At 41.5% G+C, this 17,811-nt stretch overlaps 1 protein-coding gene across 4 annotated transcripts in view; it reads left to right on the plus strand.

Moving 5' to 3' along the window:
- The window catches only part of LOC143339827 (E3 ubiquitin-protein ligase HECW1-like), an 85,585-nt gene that overhangs the window by 48,719 nt on the left and 19,055 nt on the right, over positions 1–17,811 (plus strand). For 2 of the 4 annotated variants that reach the window (XM_076761312.1, XM_076761313.1), the window contains 5 exons: positions 5,257–5,399; positions 5,809–5,909; positions 6,274–7,277; positions 7,644–8,217; positions 13,937–14,035. In XM_076761312.1, coding sequence (XP_076617427.1) covers positions 5,257–5,399; positions 5,809–5,909; positions 6,274–7,277; positions 7,644–8,217; positions 13,937–14,035 — 1,921 coding nt within the window. The remainder of the gene's footprint in view (positions 1–5,256; positions 5,400–5,808; positions 5,910–6,273; positions 7,278–7,643; positions 8,218–13,936; positions 14,036–17,811) is intronic. The other 2 variants (XM_076761315.1, XM_076761314.1) reach the window with 1 other exon arrangement.

Below are 17,811 nucleotides of genomic sequence, written 5' to 3' on the forward strand. Positions count from 1 at the left end.
ACTATGACCAAGGCTGCTGTCATTTAGCAGCCTAACTTTTTTGGACCAGCCTAAGAGACCTCATGAGATCTCTTAAAAGCAAGCATTTTTTTAGCCCAGAGAAAAATGATGTATCGAATAGATTTACTCTTGAGTTTTCAACTAAAAGTCATGTGTTTTTATATAAGGGCCATACTGGGATGTTGCCTCAGCTTCAGGCTTGCTCTGTACCACCGCAGAGCCCATGTGGTGCCGTAAAGAACTGTTTCAGGAAGGTTCACGAAAGCACCGTGCTCAGATGTTTATACATTTATGAAGCTATAAAAATACCTTTTCATAAAGGTCTTTTGCAACACCATGAACGTTCTCAACAGAGCAAAATCAGTGTAAAGAAAACCCTCCAAGTAAATATGAAATGGTCCAAGTCGGCAATGGTAAATACTTTATTATATTTACATCAATATATCCATTTCATAATAATAATGCAAGTGTTAATGTAGAGAGTTTCTAAATTTTTCTGTATAACAGATATACCCATAGATACTGAGTCAGTTTGCTGACTTTATCTTCATCATATGTGCTACTGGTACAATAGCTTAGCATTTAAGCTAAATGCTAAAATGCATCAGTTTTGCATGACGCAATTATCATCCAATAATAGTCAGTCAGGTAACGCATTACAAAAGTAGCGTGTTACAGTAATAATTTACTTTTTACAGTAACAATGTAATATAACATGTTACTAATTAGCTTTCTGTAATATTCTTACAATTACATTATCACCTAATGCGTAATCATCGGCTATGAAGCGTTCAGCAGCTATCAGCCTATCAACCCTTCAGTGATTCTCAAAACCGGACAAGAACTCAAAGACACTGTTGATAAAGACAGCTGGGGTCAAGGGCACCATTTTGTATTGAAATGAACGATATAAGGTAGACATAAGGACTGAATGAAAGCATTTTTTTAAGGGTCTTCAACATGTAAGATTTTAAGAAATGTAATGAAGGCATTGGTCTGAGGTGAGAGTAGATTATTATGACTGGAAAAAAAATGGCATAATGGTGCATCAAACAAGCATAGCCGAGGCTACTATAGAGTCAACAAATGAAAATACATCCACTGCAACACCTCAGTGGAGCAGTGCCAATATCACATCTACTGTAGAAAGCACCAGTGCTTATCAGTCAGCCCAGCGATAACCATATCCAGCATCACTGCCCTGAAATATGACAAAATACAAACAACTGAAGGAATAATGTTACCGTTAATGAAAGACGATGAATCAGCCTTGCCTGTAGATGTTTAGAGGTGAAATTTACATATTTAAGAAAAAGTGATAAACACTTACTACTAAATACTGGGATAATGTTCAAGGTGCAGCTTACACTTCGAAGTACAAGGCACTGTGGAGTTCCTTTGTTTGTTTTTTTCAGTAGAATCTGCAGCAGGCAGCGGTTGATGCTTGGACGGATGTCAGGGAGGAAGGGCCGAATCAAAACAGTTAGGATGAGGAATCAGAGCAGGCAGCTACTGTGGAAGAGAAACGAGGGGAATCTGAGGCAGAGCAAATTGACCCTTACACTGAACCACATCAGCCAAATCTCAAGTTCACTGAGGCATGCACGTTTTTGAGTCATTTTGGAATCAGGCAAAGGCGGATTTCTTTATTTATTTATCTTTAGCTTAGGTTGCCTTTTTTGGACAGTGTGTGTTTGTTCCATCTAGATTTGCATTGTATTGAATTTTTTTTGGGGGCTACCGCATTATTGGGTGAAACCATAAACCGTCACAAAAATGACAATTTGTGTGCAGCTGGCTCTGTCCAGAGAGCAGCACACTCTGCTCTGCCTAGGTTGCAAAATATAGATAATATATTCATTTAGTGCCTTTTTGGCCAACAACCTTCCATTTACATGCATATTGTTGAGAAAATAGACTTGAGTATAAAGAAATGCTTCAGGTCACGGTTGCGCCTGTGAGACACAGCTGAAATGCGATGCAGCACAGAGCCGAGCACACAGCTGCATAGAGAGAGCGTGCGTTGCGTGAGTAATGTGAGGAGGAAAAACGCTCCTGATGAAGAAACATTTCTCATGTCATGAGACAAACTAACATTGCCATGGACAATAGCATCACTATGACAAACCATGACTGTAAAATATAGACAAATATACCGTCTTTCTTCTTACTTTCAAATAAAAGCAACTAATATAATCTATTACATTTTCACATCTATACATCTAGAATATACTGTTCACCTAATTTTTAAGATTCTTTCCTTCTACAGAAATTGTCCCTTTTTTTCTTGCATGCAGTTGAAGTTTTAAGGTTTATTTTTTTTTTTTATTCTACAACACATCATTGCTCAACAAGATGTATTCCCTTTACGCTGCACACACAAACCAAAAACTGTTATTTATGATGGAGTGTGGAGGATGAATTAAGGAGTCTCATAGCCTGAGGAAAGACACTGCTGGCCACACTTCTTGAAGTAGAACAGCAGGGCACTTGCTGGATTTTCTTTCTTTTTTTTTAATGCCAATGCTTGGTTTACTGGAAACGAAGACTTGGACACAGGAGTTGCTTTTTACACCCAGTGTAAGCATATTATTCTCCACGTTATGCCAATGCATGCCTATGGGACTATGGGTGCAAATTCTAGTTATGTCTTTCACTGAACTACCATCAGCAAGGGTCTGCAGTTTGTTTAAGCTGCCATCTTAGTTAAGGTTGATTGTAAGTGAAGCCACAAACTGCAGAGCTTCTCCCTGAAGATTGTGATATTTTAGCCAACACTTTGCTAATTAGTCTGTTCCTGCTCACAGAGGCCACTTTTTCAGGTCGTCCTCCCATCCCTTGGTAATGGAAGATACAGTCAGTATCCCATTAAGGGTTTGCCTTTAAAGGTTTGTCAAAGGTAGCCATAACCAGTGTCACACCAATAATTCACATGGTATCATGGGGCTAGGAATAATATGGATAAACCACTTAAGCATCCAGCAGTCACTTATCAAAGCCAGTGACTAGCAGACTGTGCTTTGCAGTGATATGCGTCCTGTGTATATTTTTGAAAGGTTGAACCAATATGGATATGTTTGGATTAAAGATGGAATTAATCTTATAATAAGTGCCAATATTCATTTGAGCATTGAGAATTTGAATGCCAGAAATGTAGACACATTTTTTAAAAGACACTAGGCTGCGCTCAGTGTTTCTGTCTGAATTATATTCTGGTGAGAGTGGAAAACGCTTTGGAGGATTGGGCAGTTAAAGTTCTATCCTGAAGCAACGTTTAAGAGGCCGAGACAGTGATCAGACCGCTGCTGAGGGAGACAGATAGAGCGAGAGAGAGAAGGGGACAGGGAATGGGAGAAGGAGATAATTTATTTCATCCAAACTAAAAGCACAGGCATCTCTAATTGGCTTGGAGAAAGAAGAATAAACCCGAAATTAGGCGGATCCAAAGATAGAGAGATATTTTAATCCAGCATAACACTGTAGCTTCAATAAAAGAAACCATCAAGTGGCAGGAAGAAGGGATGTGAGGGTCACATTCTACAAGTAACAGTAAGTAAAGTGAAATATGTGGTGAATTCATCATGTAAGCTTCCAGACACAAAGAGATTTAGAATAATGCATTTGTTTGCATTAATGTGTACAGGAGTATCTATGTGGTCAGTATTGGTTAAAGTTAGGGAAAGATTATGGCTAACCATAACCCTAACCCTCCAGTCAAAAACATCTTTTTCATCTTGTTCATCTTGACTGTTAGGTTTGAGCTTCACTGTGCTGAAGGATGTATGAGCTGAGTTTCCACAGTCATCTGCTGAAGAGGAAAGTTTCTGTGCACTCACCTTAAATCTCACTTTATGTGACATCACAGCTATATTGAAGCCATCATAGTCATAGTCCAGTATGCACTTTACACAAGCGTGATGTGGAAACGTGACATTTCCAGTCTACATGCACTGAGAATGGACTTTTCAGTCAAGTAGGGGATGTCTTGTATCCAGCGCTTATGTTCATAGATTCTGGATTTTTCAGTGAGGGTGAAGGGGATATGATTTTTATTGAGGATTCATCTTCAGTATTTTTGTGTATTAAAACATGTCTCAGCCTAAGTCAGCACTGATTCTTTAGCCAAAGGGACAGCATGACTCTATGAATGGCAGTGGTACCTTGGTCCAGTCTAAATTATTTGAATGGATTGCCATGAAATGAGGTGCAGACATTCATGTTGTCAACATGATGAATTGTAACCATCACAGTGTTGCCTTAACTTTTCATTTAGTGCCACCATCAAGTTCATATTATATTATTTCACTGACCTTTAACAATACTAACCTTATTAAGTGGATTGGGTATCAACCACATGTGACCACCACATTATTTGATGTGTAGTCTACAATAAAGCTTCTTTAGCATTATGATTATGTGTTTGGTGTTTCTGCTATCAGTGTGTCTGTTCCAGTGTTCATTGAGTCACAGTGAGCTGCGTCAGCAATGTTTAGCCTCATTTCAAAAAGTTATATGGAATGAGGTTAGGGTTGGGTGATATGACAGTATACACCATGGGACAGTAGAAATGTGTCTACCTGTAGAGATATGGCAATACGCTTTCCACCGTGGGCTTATCCCTTAAGCTGTATTTACACACTGTGTGTGCACTGCTGCCCTGCTACACAGTGAGTGATATGTATTCTATATGCTATATATTTGGGGCGGCCAGTGTGATGAAGCAATCCAGCTGCCTTGCAAGGTCACATGTTTTTTCATACATGGTTAAAGTTGTCATGAACGTGGTCATTCACGTGGCATTACCTGCTGACAATTACTGTTATTAATGTCATTGTGAGCATGTTAGCCTGCTGGCATTAGCATTTAAAGTAGCTGAAAGTGCTAATTTACAGAAGTACAGCCTCACTATTCGCTAGCATGACTGTACACTGTAGACTGACTTAGTGTTGTAAAATATGTAACCACATGCTTTCCCTAACATTAAGTGCTTTGAGTTGCCCAAACACATTCATAAATATATGAATCTTTCTTTATTTGCCATGATTAGATGTTGTCAGAAACCCAGCTGAAATGCATACAGGAGTTAGATTGAATGTTGGTTGAATGTTTTCTACATACATTGGTGTTGTAGTTGGTAATAGTTTGAAACAGATATCATGGTTAAGCTGTAGTGCATACACAAATATCAAACATCATCCAAATCCAACGACACTGAGTGGATAATCTTTACAATGCTCTTTCCTCTGTGTTCTCCAGAGATTTAACTTTGTGTCTCTGCCCACTGACGTCCTGGAAATCGAGGTGAAGGATAAGTTTGCCAAGAGTCGGCCAATCATCAAGCGCTTCCTGGGGAAGCTCTCTGTCCCAGTCCAGAGGTTGCTGGAAAAACATGCCATTGGGTAAAACACACAGATCATACACATTCATGCAGAGGTTTTTTTGTGATTTGAAGTTGAGTGCAGTGGGACTGTGTTTGCCATCAGTCCAAATATCACTCTAGTGCTTGATGATTCACATCCTGTGGAAGTTTGTTCCCATACAATCCCCCACAGAGAATTGATGAGATGAAGGATGTCGGTGGCTGTAGCCAGTTAAATCTAATGCGACCACCTGATTATTGCTATGATATCACTAGCTAAGTGCACAGGCACTTTGCATTTCCTTTCATGCAGGTTGCTGCCTGTCAAAATAGATATCAGAGCAAATTTTGTATTTTTCAGTCTTTCCCATTGTCCCCCTGTCTCTCCCTGCACTTCTAGTTTACACACTCTTCTCTTTTTCTGGTCTGTCACTGTCTTTTCTCTGCAGAGATCGAGTAGTGAGTTATTCACTGGGTCGCAGGTTGCCAACAGATCATGTCTGCGGCCAGCTGCAATTCCGCTTTGAGCTGACCTCTTCTATTCACCCAGGTACATAAGGCAATAAAGACACGGGATTTTTTTCTTAACATTTTTTTTTTTTCTTGCCTAGGCAAAGACCAGTTGAGAATCACTGCTCTATAGGAAACTTGCATAAACTTTTTCCCATTTAGTTTGGTTCCTTTAGTATAAACTGACAAGACAAATATTTAGAATTAAAAATATCTCTGCTCTTCAATTTTGATCTTTTTTTAACTGTCCCTTGTGAGTCCAAAAATGTTACGAGTGCAATTCTAAATTTGTACTCATGTCAAGAATGTCAAGAAGACGCTTAACAAAACCATATTCGAAGGCACCAACTTTCAAAAGTGAGTTTGGTGGATATTTATAACATCCGTGTGTGTTCTTTTCTTAGATGATGAGGAGATCTCTCTGGTCATAGAGGCAGCCTGTCCTGAGGGGGAGAATGCAGCAAATGACAACCATGCTGCCGGTGCACCTGATGATGACACGCTAAGTGTGGGACCGGACATGCCTGAGCTCCCCCTGGATGCTCCTCCGGACTCTGAGACCTCTGCGCCACCGGCCTCCAGAGCAGAAGCCTCCATACCTGAAGAGGTCCAACCTGCTGAAAAGGAGGAGGCTGAGGCAACAACAGAGGTGGAACAAGAAAATGTGGAGGAGGAGAGCACGGTGAGGGAAGAGCCCCCGTCCACAGAGCCCCCGGTGGAGCAGGAGGAGGGGGCCTTGGCTGAACAGCAGGAGGAGAACAGTCGACCAGAGGTGGAGGAGGGAGAAAGAGAGGAGAGGCAGCAAGTGAATGAAGAGGAGGAGCAGCGAGCAGAGTCTCTAACACAACCTGAGGAGGAGGTGACAGAAGTAGAAAAGGAGTTTGGGGAGGAAACACAGCCAAAGCCAGACTCTGACAGTCCTGCAGCAGGAACAACAAACAATGGGGCTGCTACTGTGGAAGCACCCACAGAGGGAGACATCACATCCCAGGGGGCCCCTGTAGAACCAGCGGAGGGGGCCCCACAGGAGGTGACAGAGGGAGGTGAAAGAAGCTGTGTCCCCTGCACCTGCCAATCCCTCTTCTCAAACTACAACTCCCATGCTCCATCACGGCGCAAAAACCGCCCTTGTTCCCTTCCGGTGTCAGAGCTGGAGACGGTGATCGCGTCGGCGTGCGGTGAGCCAGAGACCCCCCGATCCCACTACATCCGGATTCACCACCTCCTCCACAGTCTCCCGTCAGCCCAGCACAGAGCTCCCAGCCAGGACGAGGAGGAGCCTGGGGAGGGAGAGAATTTAAGTATCACTCAAGATACAAGCTCCACATCACCAACACTTAAAACCTCCAAGGCAGAGGAGGGACAGGAGGATGAGGAAGAGGAGGATACAACCCAGTCTCCCTCTCAGGTACAGCCAATAATGGACTTGCAGAGATGGCTAGAATAGCACCAGCAGACACAAGTTCAAATTAAAGTTAAAATTAGTGTTAAAATACTTATCTCAAAGCCTATGTGATCGATTTCCATGAAATTTGGTACTAATATTCTAGTTCCTCTCAGGATGAAGCCCACTGACTTTGTTGATTCCACAACATTTCCTGTAGCCATCCTGCAAAACTAATGGCATTCCCATTAGCCTCAGCTGGACTTGCGTTTTGTGCTAATTAGCATATGTTAACATGCTTAACCAAGATTGCGGACATGGTGTGTACCATAGAAACCTTACTTAATGTTGCTTTAAAGGTTTTGTCTGTTTGTCTGTGTATTCCTGCAGGTCCCAGAGTGTCCAGGCCCCTGCTGCCGTCGCTCCCTACCCCGCAGCCTCTCCATTGAACGCCTCTCTGAGCTGAACCAGCTCCTGGAAGGTGAGGGAGTAGGACATGCAGCGATCAGAAGGATCTCTCCCTCCTGCCTGGAGAGCGAGGAGGGGGATTCCAGTAATGGAGGAGGAAGAAGAGTTGGCGGGAGCACCCATAGACCTCCGGGTGAAAACGAGTGTGAGTTTTGCGACACCTCCTGCTACAGCACCTCCTGCTACAGCACTTCCTGTTACAGCACGTCATGCTACAGTAACTCAGGCTACGAGGGGAGGAACCGCTTCTGCAGCCACACCCGCCTCTCCTCAGTGGACAGCAACAGACTCTCTGGCAGCACCGTGTTCTCCTCCCAGGATGAAGATGAAGATGAGGAGAGCGCCTTTGAGTCGGTACCCGATGTCAGCCACTCGCCAGAGGGCCAGGAGGTGGGCGGGGCTGGAGGAGAGAGGAGGACGGCAAGGTGGAAGGAGGCCAGGAGAGGAGAGCAGGGGGAGCCAGCTGTGGCGGGGCCCAGCGATAGGACCAGCTTCGGTAAGACAGAATGTTACTTTCGTATTGCTTGTTTGCTGGAGTCTCAGCTTGAGAATTATTTTGAGATGGAATGTGATCGGGGTCGACATGTTTTCAAATTAAACGATTTAAAAAATTGAGTGATGATGAAGTGCAGTTAATAATCCACAATTTGAAGATTTTAAAAGGAAGCCGCATTATTAACTGGCAAACTTAAACTGGCAGTAGGCAAGTTTTTGGCTTTAACATATCATTATGAAGTAAATGTTGGTTGCACAATGTAGTGGCTGTAAAGTAATGATACCAATGTCGTAAGCTTCACTTTCAATATGCAGTTTCCTCTGCCACCGGCTACCATTTCCTGGAAAAATCCTCCTGCTGTGGTTACTTGTTTGTGCAAAGCAATACTCTAACTGTTGTTGCAGTGATGGAATTCGTGCTGTGGAAATGTACATTTTCCTGAATTTATGAGCCATTTTCGTGTCAACGAATATTCTAAATTTGAATATATAATTGAAATGTTAAAAAAACAGACATTGTATATAGATTTTAAAAATTCATATTTGATTGTGAAACACAAACGCATGACTAATGGCAGTTCTTGCCTGAATCTAGGCCGCTACCCTGAATGAATTACGCTGCAGCCCATTATTTTATGTTTTTATTTTGTAATGTGTAGGTATGTCGATTTTTAAAAGACGTGACTATGTTGAAATACATATACCAATACAAGTAGTGTGTCTCTCATTGTATTGGTTATGGACAGAATGTGCAAAATCAATACTGTAATGGTTCAAACCTTTGTGGGTTTTTTTGGAAGGAATAATCAAATGTCATTTTTGGCGGATTGGAACAGTCCTAGCACAGCGACAGTAATTCCACCTGCCTTTATCCACAGCTATTATTTGAGAACGTCCCATAAGTGACAGTCACAACCACATTTCCTGCTGTTTTTAGCTGTGGCTGGGTGCTGTCAAACTGTAAAAGAGGCAGCAGTTTCTTGTTTTTTTTTATTCAAATTAATAAATAATGACAGTGATGAAAAATGTATCAGGAAATTCACTATGAGATGAGATGTTGGGAGAGCATCCCTCGTACAAGCAAAGGTCATTAATTAATGGAGACCTATGTTTCAAAGCCCTCAAGCCTTTAACATTTAACAGATAAATGAGGCCAGAAATGTTTCAGGTGTGAAAATGGCCTAATAGGAGGTAAGGTCACGCTGACAAACATATGATCATACATATTGAAGCATTTGATGCTTATTGGAATTACGCACAAGTTACATATGGAATACCAGGAACATTTCTAAAAATAAATGGAAATAAATGTTTGACTGGCCTTTCACTGGGTATGCCATCAGGTTTTAGACTCTATTTGTACATTTTACATGAAGACTGTTATAGACTGTGATAGAAAAGTAGGTCACATACAAACACACACACACACACACACACACAGTCCTGCAGAAAAAAAAATGAAATTTCCTTTCTCTGAAATGCAATCAGCACACTGCCAGACTCCTTGCCAGGTTTATTCTTTCAAATGCTTTTTTTTTTTTTTTCTTTTTTCCTTCCTGGTCCCATCAAAACACACCAGAACATACAAACTAAAGGTTTTTTTTTCATTTTCACACCTCAGCGTTTATGCTTATTCTCAGAATGGCCATCACATTTATTTTGCTTCAATGTAAATCTAATCTGGTTCAGTCTTACTGTATTCATTTCAGATATTATGGATATGATTCTTGATTGATTACATATTTTAGATCACTACCTTGCATGTTTATGGGAAGCCCTTAATGTATTTGGTATTTTAAACCAAATCATTAATATACAAGACATCGTTTGTGCAACTTTTAGACTTGATTCTATTCCAAATTTCATCAACCACCTCTCAGTCCTGGAGTTTGTGTAGGCCTCTGTATTGTAAAGAAGTTACACAATTTTCTATCTGCTGTGCTGAGTTTAAGACTCCTGCAAATGAATGGCAACTGTTTTGAATTTTGGTCGAGGGAAGATCAGATTTGGGTCTTCTGTCTACTTCAGCATGACGTAAACATGGTAGAAGACCAAATTGCAGCAGAGCAAACAAGGAAGTGAGTGAGTAATGCTGTGGTACGTTCTGAGTTGAAGCTATTTCAAGATATCTGCAGAGTGAGCGTCACTGGGTAAGTGTTATTTTTGGTTGAAATTGTTGGAGTCTGTGTTGGCCCTGTGGGCGTGTACTGGACAGCAGCTCTGCTGGAACACAGGAGTGATAAGAGCTCTGTGCTCCAGTGTCAGCATATGTTTGCAGGACAGTCTGTCATTATGTCAAACATTTCCTGACCTCCAGTCATTTAAGCCATTACGGGTTATTCATATTTATCAGCTCATCCAAATCCCAAATCACAAGATCTCCTGTACAAAGGGCAGTAAATAAGAAAATCATTTCATTTCCAGATCACCCCTGATCACACGCTGGACAAATTATACTGTCTTCTTCCTTCGTAGCGTACTTAAACATTGTAATATGCAGAGACAGAGTGCTCGCTCCGATCCGGCTCTTTTTCTGTGAGCAATTCTTAAAACATAAATAAAACAATATTCAACATAAAGAAACATCATTGTTAGATATATAAACTCTATTTTCTCCAGTGTTAAGAACTGAGCATCAAACCCATGTTTACAGCACATATCATTCATGTCTGTTATCCAGGGTCTATTTGTTGTTCATCCCATTGTGATATTCTTTTGACTTGTCTGCTATTAGCAATGTCGATGAACCTGTTATAATAATAGTAATGATAAACTTTTTATAGCACAATTCGCAAAACACAAAGGGCTTAACACAAAAGCAAATAATAATGACACGTGATAAAACAATAAAAACAAGGAAAAGAAAAGTAAAAAGAAAAGACATTTCAGGAGAAAGCAATGTTAAAAAGATGTGTCTTAAGAGTTCATTTAACGGCATCAACAGATTTAGAACTCCTAATCCCTTCAGGGAGGCTGGTCCAGAGTTGTGGAGCATAATTAACAAAGGCTGCCTCTCTGTACCTTTTAGCTTTGGCCTCAGGAATCAAGAGGTTTGAGTCAGAGGATCTAAGCGACCTGGCGGTGCTGGTGTACAGATAAGAGGGGGCAAAGCCATTCAGTGATTTAAAAACCAATATAAATATTTTAAAATGAATTCTGTAACAGACAGATAACCAATGTAAAGATTTTAAGACTGGAGTAATGTGGGCTCTCTGTCTGGTTTTCGTCACAATTCATGTTACGATTTCTAATAATATCGCCAAGTGGTAACATATAGAGACTGAAAAGAAATGGACCTAAGATAGAGCCTTGCGGAATACCACGTCAGTTCTAATTTATGAGAGGCCACATAGAACTGCTGACCAGTTACAGTAGATAAGACCTGAACCATTGAAGAACTGTGTCAGAGAGACCAACCCAGTACTCAAGTCTGTCCAGCAGAATATCATGATCTACAGTGTCGACTGCAGCCCTGAGATCTACTAGGACCCGCACAAACTGCTTTTTCTCATCACATTCTAGAGCTGTTTCTGTACTGTGCTGGACCTTAAAACCAGACTGGAATGTTTCAAACACACTGTTGTCACAGGGCAATTCATTCAGCTGGTGAAGAGGCCAATTATTTAATTTTGCCAAATCAATACTACTAAATAGTAGTATTCAATAGTAATGTAGGTAGTAACATCAAATGTCCTCATAATTCCTCGTAATTTGCACTGTAGATTTGATCAATTAGAACTTTTTTAGTATATTTAAAATATATGATATTGAAAAAAGACAGTGGCAGATAGTCATGCACAAATTTCAGGGTAAGGCTGTCTGTCAAAAGTATGTGAGGGTGGATGGTGACACCTGGCCTGAGCTCAGCTGCCTGTGTTTGGTATGTACAGCACCTGATGGTCCTCTTTTGTAGGTGACTTACATCTTTAAGAAACAGATGATGATATTATGCCGCTGATGTTACTGCACAGCCTGCACTTATTTTTTCCTTTTGCTTCTACAACTCTTTGGTATGAGGCTGAAGTCATGTTGTAGCTGATGTGAATCCACCATTGCATTTGAACATTACTTCAGTTTTTGTGGCTTAATTCATGAAATTCTGCTCACTGTGTTGTAGTGAGCAGAGCGTGTCAAAGACTTTTCTCCACCTAGTGTTTCTGCCTAATGTGGTTTGACTTCATATTTCTACCCGCTGTGATTACAGTGATATGTCTGCCTTTTGCAGTGATGTATCAAGCCATGGGTAGATTTATGTCTGCTCATTTTTCAGTTGCTACAACAGTGTCCTTGGTGGTAATGTTTGTACCCAGTGGGGGAATGCTTCCTCATTAATGCGATAGTGCTTTATGGATTACATCTCCACCAGCCTGACTCCACTTGATTTTCGCACAGTCCCATTTCAGAGCATGTTGTACATCGTTTCATTTAACATTAAAACACATTTTCCCTCATCCGGCACAATTAACGTTTTAATAGCAGATGGAAATGTTGCAAAGGGACTGCAAGTAGCCAGTGACCGTGCATCTTATAATGATGTGATGGGGAATGAGTTGGGGATTGTTTTGTGTTTGAGATCAATGGTTCTTTTGTTAGTGGTATGCAGGAGACAGCTGATCCATCTGAATTACCAATTCTATCACAAGATAAAATGTTTATATTCGACAGTTCTGCAAAACTCTGGATTATGTTCTGCACCAGTGTTTTCAGAATTATTTCTTTCGACAATATCTGCACATGCAACAACAACTTTTGACGTGAATAATGTCGCTTGTAGTGATGAACACGCAGAGAATTATAATTAATTCTGCAGTTCCCCTCAGCTCTGCAAAGTGCATTTGCCTCTTTCAGTTCATTGTTTTGATTTTCAGCCCACAACTTCACTCTTTTGTTTCAGTCTCATTGCTCACACCAACCTCATTTGTAACAGCAGGATGCAGCTGTTTTCAGTGAAAAGGTTAAAAAACCCACCATACACTACCTGCTAAGCACCAAACAGCAGACAGACACAGTCAGAGACTAGTTTGCGAACATTGTGGAGCGTTTAGCAGCTCAAAGGAGGGTGAATATTAGAACATTCATCAGGTGGACACAAACATAACTCCAAATGAATGATTATGTTGCTCTGAGTCTGCTGCAGGTGGGACTGTGCAACTGTTTGCTAAAACATTCTGTCAGCTTTATGAGGTGCTATGGTAAGGTACTATGTCAACATGTTTACAGCTTGTTCTCCTGCCCCCCTTGTGGCTAAAATAAATCAATTTTGAACTGCCTCAAGGTTGGATAAATGCTGTGGTTCTGCAGCATAAACTATGCTTATGGTTAGGCAAAACACAGAAAAAATAAACGTTTAGGGAAATTTTTGGGAAAGGTTGTGGTCAGAGTTTAAACATGCAGATATTTACTCAGTGAAGCTGTTGGTGCTACACGCCTGTCCACCACCCTGACCTCCGCAATTACCTCCCAGCTTGCTAACATAGAGGGCACACTAATGCCTGCATTGGCACTCAGTGTTGTCTACAGCATGACAATCATGTGCTGCAAAACTGCCCAATATGAACATAATAGCCAGGGATACTGGGCTAGAATTACACAGTCAAGTGTGACAAAATAAGGAGTTTCCACATCCCAAGCATCTGGTCCGTTCCTAGTCTGACAGGTGGTATAGTGTATCCCCAGCCTTTTGGTAATTCATACCGTACTGTCTCTCTGATGTCCTGTAGGCTCAGGCTTCTCCCCTCCTGTTGGCCATCTTCCAGTCCTGCGACCCAGCCATGACCTAAACCATTTTCCTGCTGCCACTGACCAAGCCTTACCTCCAAGTAAGAACCAACACCTCCCAGTCTTACTCTGGAGTCACATCCCTACAGCTTGGTTTGCTGTGCTGAGTGTGGCTGTTTGTGTGTGTGTTTCAAGTGCATGCTGCCATGTATGTTTGCTTTGCAAACATATTCCATCTCCTCTGTGTTTGCCCTCATCATCTCATCCTCCCCACTTGCACCCCATTTTTAGGTTTAAGGATATTCATCTTTATACTGCTCTGTGCTGCTTGGTGCATTGTGGGTTCTGCACTCAGTATTGGATCGCTGGTCTTCACTGATTTACAGCAGAAAGGTCAGCTGCTGGAAGACTCAAACTCCACTTGGGTTGAGGAATGAAAATGTATACCCAAGTATACTCACTCCCATAGAAAATGACCCATTTTGATATTTTTACAGGTCTGCAGGCCAGTGCAAAATACTGAAAAAACAGCTCTTGTGGGTAAAACTACTGAAACTTATGCCGTAACATTAATGTCAATGTTGGCATTACATTAGGGCAGGCATCTCCAAACTATTCCACAAAGGGCCGTGTGGCTGCAGGTTTTTCCTCCAACCAATCAAGAGCACGAAGTCTGACCAATCAGCTCTCTGAAGACTGAGATCAGCTGATGAAATGAGTCAAGTCTGGTGTGCTGCTGCTTGGTTAGAAAGAAAACCTTCAGCCACTCGGCCCTTTGTGGAATAGTTTGGAGATGCCTGCATTAGGGTAACTGCTGTCTAAAGCACCCCAATTTAAAAGCCCAACAGACCGCTAGCTGCAAGATAAGTTACCATGATCATAACCAAATAATAACAAATCATGATCAAAGATTAACGTTATACATGAAAAGGAACAGTTGATGTTAGCTAGCTAACTACATTTTCACCTGCGACTTACTTCAATGTGCTTGTGAAGGTTAGAGATCTCAGTGTTTTTCAGGAGGCACAGCAAGCACTTCTTTTTTAGATCTTGGTATGAAAGGTGTGGCCAGATGTAGCCAAGGATTGTTGCTGGAAGCTTCCTCTTGTTCTCGGTTTTGCTCCATCATCATCATTGCATCTTGGTCAAAAGACAGGCGGTGCTTCTTTTTCTTTCAGGCAGCCGGCAACTTAGCCTCAGTTTATGACCCTCAAAAATATGTCTGTCAACACCTCTGTCTGTATGTGTCACTCAAATCTGTTTCCTTCTTCTTCCTACAGTTGAATGTTTCAGCTTCTCTGTGCAGAATGATGTATTTCCAGAGTTTGACAAAGGCTGTTTTCACATTCATCCAGTGAAAGTCTAAATTTTCTCTGTGCTCACTGAAAACCCAGTTTGAAGAGGCGGGCCTACGAGCATGATTAGTAACAACTCGTTTGGAAGACAATCCTGGTCCAATATTCAACTTACATGAGTGAGATGTGGCAGCTTGAAACTTCCAGTGCACAAACACTGAGAATGGACTGTAAAGTGAAGAAGTCCTCTTCTTAACAGTTAAAGTAATTAAAAATATTAAATGAGGACCAGGTAGCCTGCTCATCACAGTGAGGTTGTGAGGTTTCGTAACCTGTATGTAGACCCAAACCTGCACAGGAGTCCTGAAGTGGTGCCATCCTGGAACAACAAATGATCAGTTTACCATTTCTGATTTTGTGCAGATGAAACAAACAAGATATAAACAGTTAATTACTGAGATTTAGTGGTATTGATAGGTGGATTTCTAAACACAGCAAGCTAACTGCTGTTACTCTCTGCTTTTGTCTTTATGATAAGCTCGACTAACTACAATATAGATCCTCTTCTCTCACTCTGAAATAAAACAAATAATCCTGTTGAACCGGTAATTGTACCAATAGACCTGTCACTCATTTCAGTTCCTAGCCTTTAACTACACATTGAGGGGTGTGCTGACTATCACCTGGAGCCTGTGTTAATTGGGCAGTATATCAGGATGTGACATAGAGAACAATAAGCAACAGGAAAGTGGAATGTTTTGAAGAGAAACTGAAAGCGCTTGTTACTGGAGTTGTCTCGATTTTGTCAAAGGGGGGCCTGACTTTAAAACTCCTGCCTTAGTGGATGTACTGTTTAATCCTATATGTACACACAAAGTGGGATTCTACTAACAACACTGGATAGCCAGTCTGACCAGAACCCTGTATTGTGCTCTGGGTACAGAGAAGTTATTACTGCCCAAAATGATGAATTCAAAATAACTATTTTGTCAGATCAAATGTTTTCAGTGTAAAAGGATATCAAATAGACAAATAGATAACACATTTTAGATTCCTGACAAATTACTTAAACAGTACTACTTTTCTTTTATTGCACAACTAAGAAATGCCACAGCCTTTGTTGATAGCAATAATCATCTCCTACACAATATCATAAGACAGTCCTTGACATGAAGTCTGTGGAGGTCAATCGCAGCACAGTTTAGTCACTTTGCAACAGATACAGTAAGCAGTGTTCAATCATCTGACACCATGAACTGGATCCACTTACAGCACAAACAGACACATGACTACATTTACATTAAGTGACACTTTGTGTGTGAGCAGGAGAACAAAGCCTGATCACGGTCACTGTCTGTGGAAAGAGGAAACAGTGTCATTATTAGATCACCTAAAACCTGACCCAAACCACCTTCAGCCTCATGAAATGCAGCAGGACTGACAAGAAGAGGCTGTTCTGTGTGTGTGTGTGTGTGTGTGTGTGTGTGTGTGTGTGTGTGTGTGTGTGTGTGTGTGTGTGTGGGCAGAGGAGTCGTGACAACCAACAGAGGGTTTTTCTGTCCTGAGGAGGCAGTCTTCATCTTCCTCCTCCTCCTCCTCCTCCTCCTTTAGCAGTTAGTCAGAGCTGGGAAAAGCTGCTACGGTCCTTGTTTCACACATTCACACTGCGGGTATTTTTGAGCCAAATGAAATTCTCATTGTGGCATATCAGATAGCCACAACAACAACAACAACAACAGCTTTCCGGTTCCAATTCCAACCTGCCTCTGTCTCTGCCCTCTACAGAACACATTTCATGACAAGAATTAAATCCCCCGAAACAACTCAAGCAACAAAACTTAACGAAAATGACAGAAATGACAGCAGCTTTAGAATCCAGTAGAATCCTTCATTAATCAATTATCAAAGCAGGTCGTCAACTACAATCAGAAGAAACTTGAATTTATTTGCTTAAGAAGCAGGTTGACATATTGTTTGTGCTGTGGCAAATATTTCCCTTGTTTTATTAGAGTTCAAGCATCAAAGGGGCGGAACCCCAGTGTGTTTGTGCCAGTTTACTTTTTTCCTGCAGAGTGGCTCAAACTGCCATGAGCTGGAATGAGGTAATAACATGAGACTTGACCCCCTACTGGGAAATGATGTGCAAGTACTTCCCAAGAAATAGGAGCCCAGTTGGCCAGATGGTGGCCCTTTAGTGAAGATAAATACAGCACAAATATATAATATGCTTCCAATTCTGCAAAGGCTGCATGTTCAAGTCCTTTTGGACTGAACAGAAAGGAGCAGCTCAGAGGGCCGAACCTAAAGCCACGAGCAGCAACGAGCTCATTCACGTTCATTCCTCCCTGACATTCGTATGTGGAGGTCAAACGCAGCACAGGCACTTTCCAGCAGATTCAGTAAGCAGTGTGTTCAGTCATCTGACACCATGAACTGGATCCACTTACAGCACGAACAGACTCATGACTGCACTTACATCAAGTGACACTTTGTGTTTGAGCAGGAGAACAAAGCCTGATCACAATCACTGTCTTCACAAAGGTGAGCTAAGTCACATCAGCAGTTCAGTTCTGTTCAAACAA

Source organism: Chaetodon auriga, chromosome 21, assembly GCF_051107435.1.
Source record: "Chaetodon auriga isolate fChaAug3 chromosome 21, fChaAug3.hap1, whole genome shotgun sequence".
In the NCBI taxonomy this organism is placed as follows: domain Eukaryota; kingdom Metazoa; phylum Chordata; class Actinopteri; order Chaetodontiformes; family Chaetodontidae; genus Chaetodon; species Chaetodon auriga.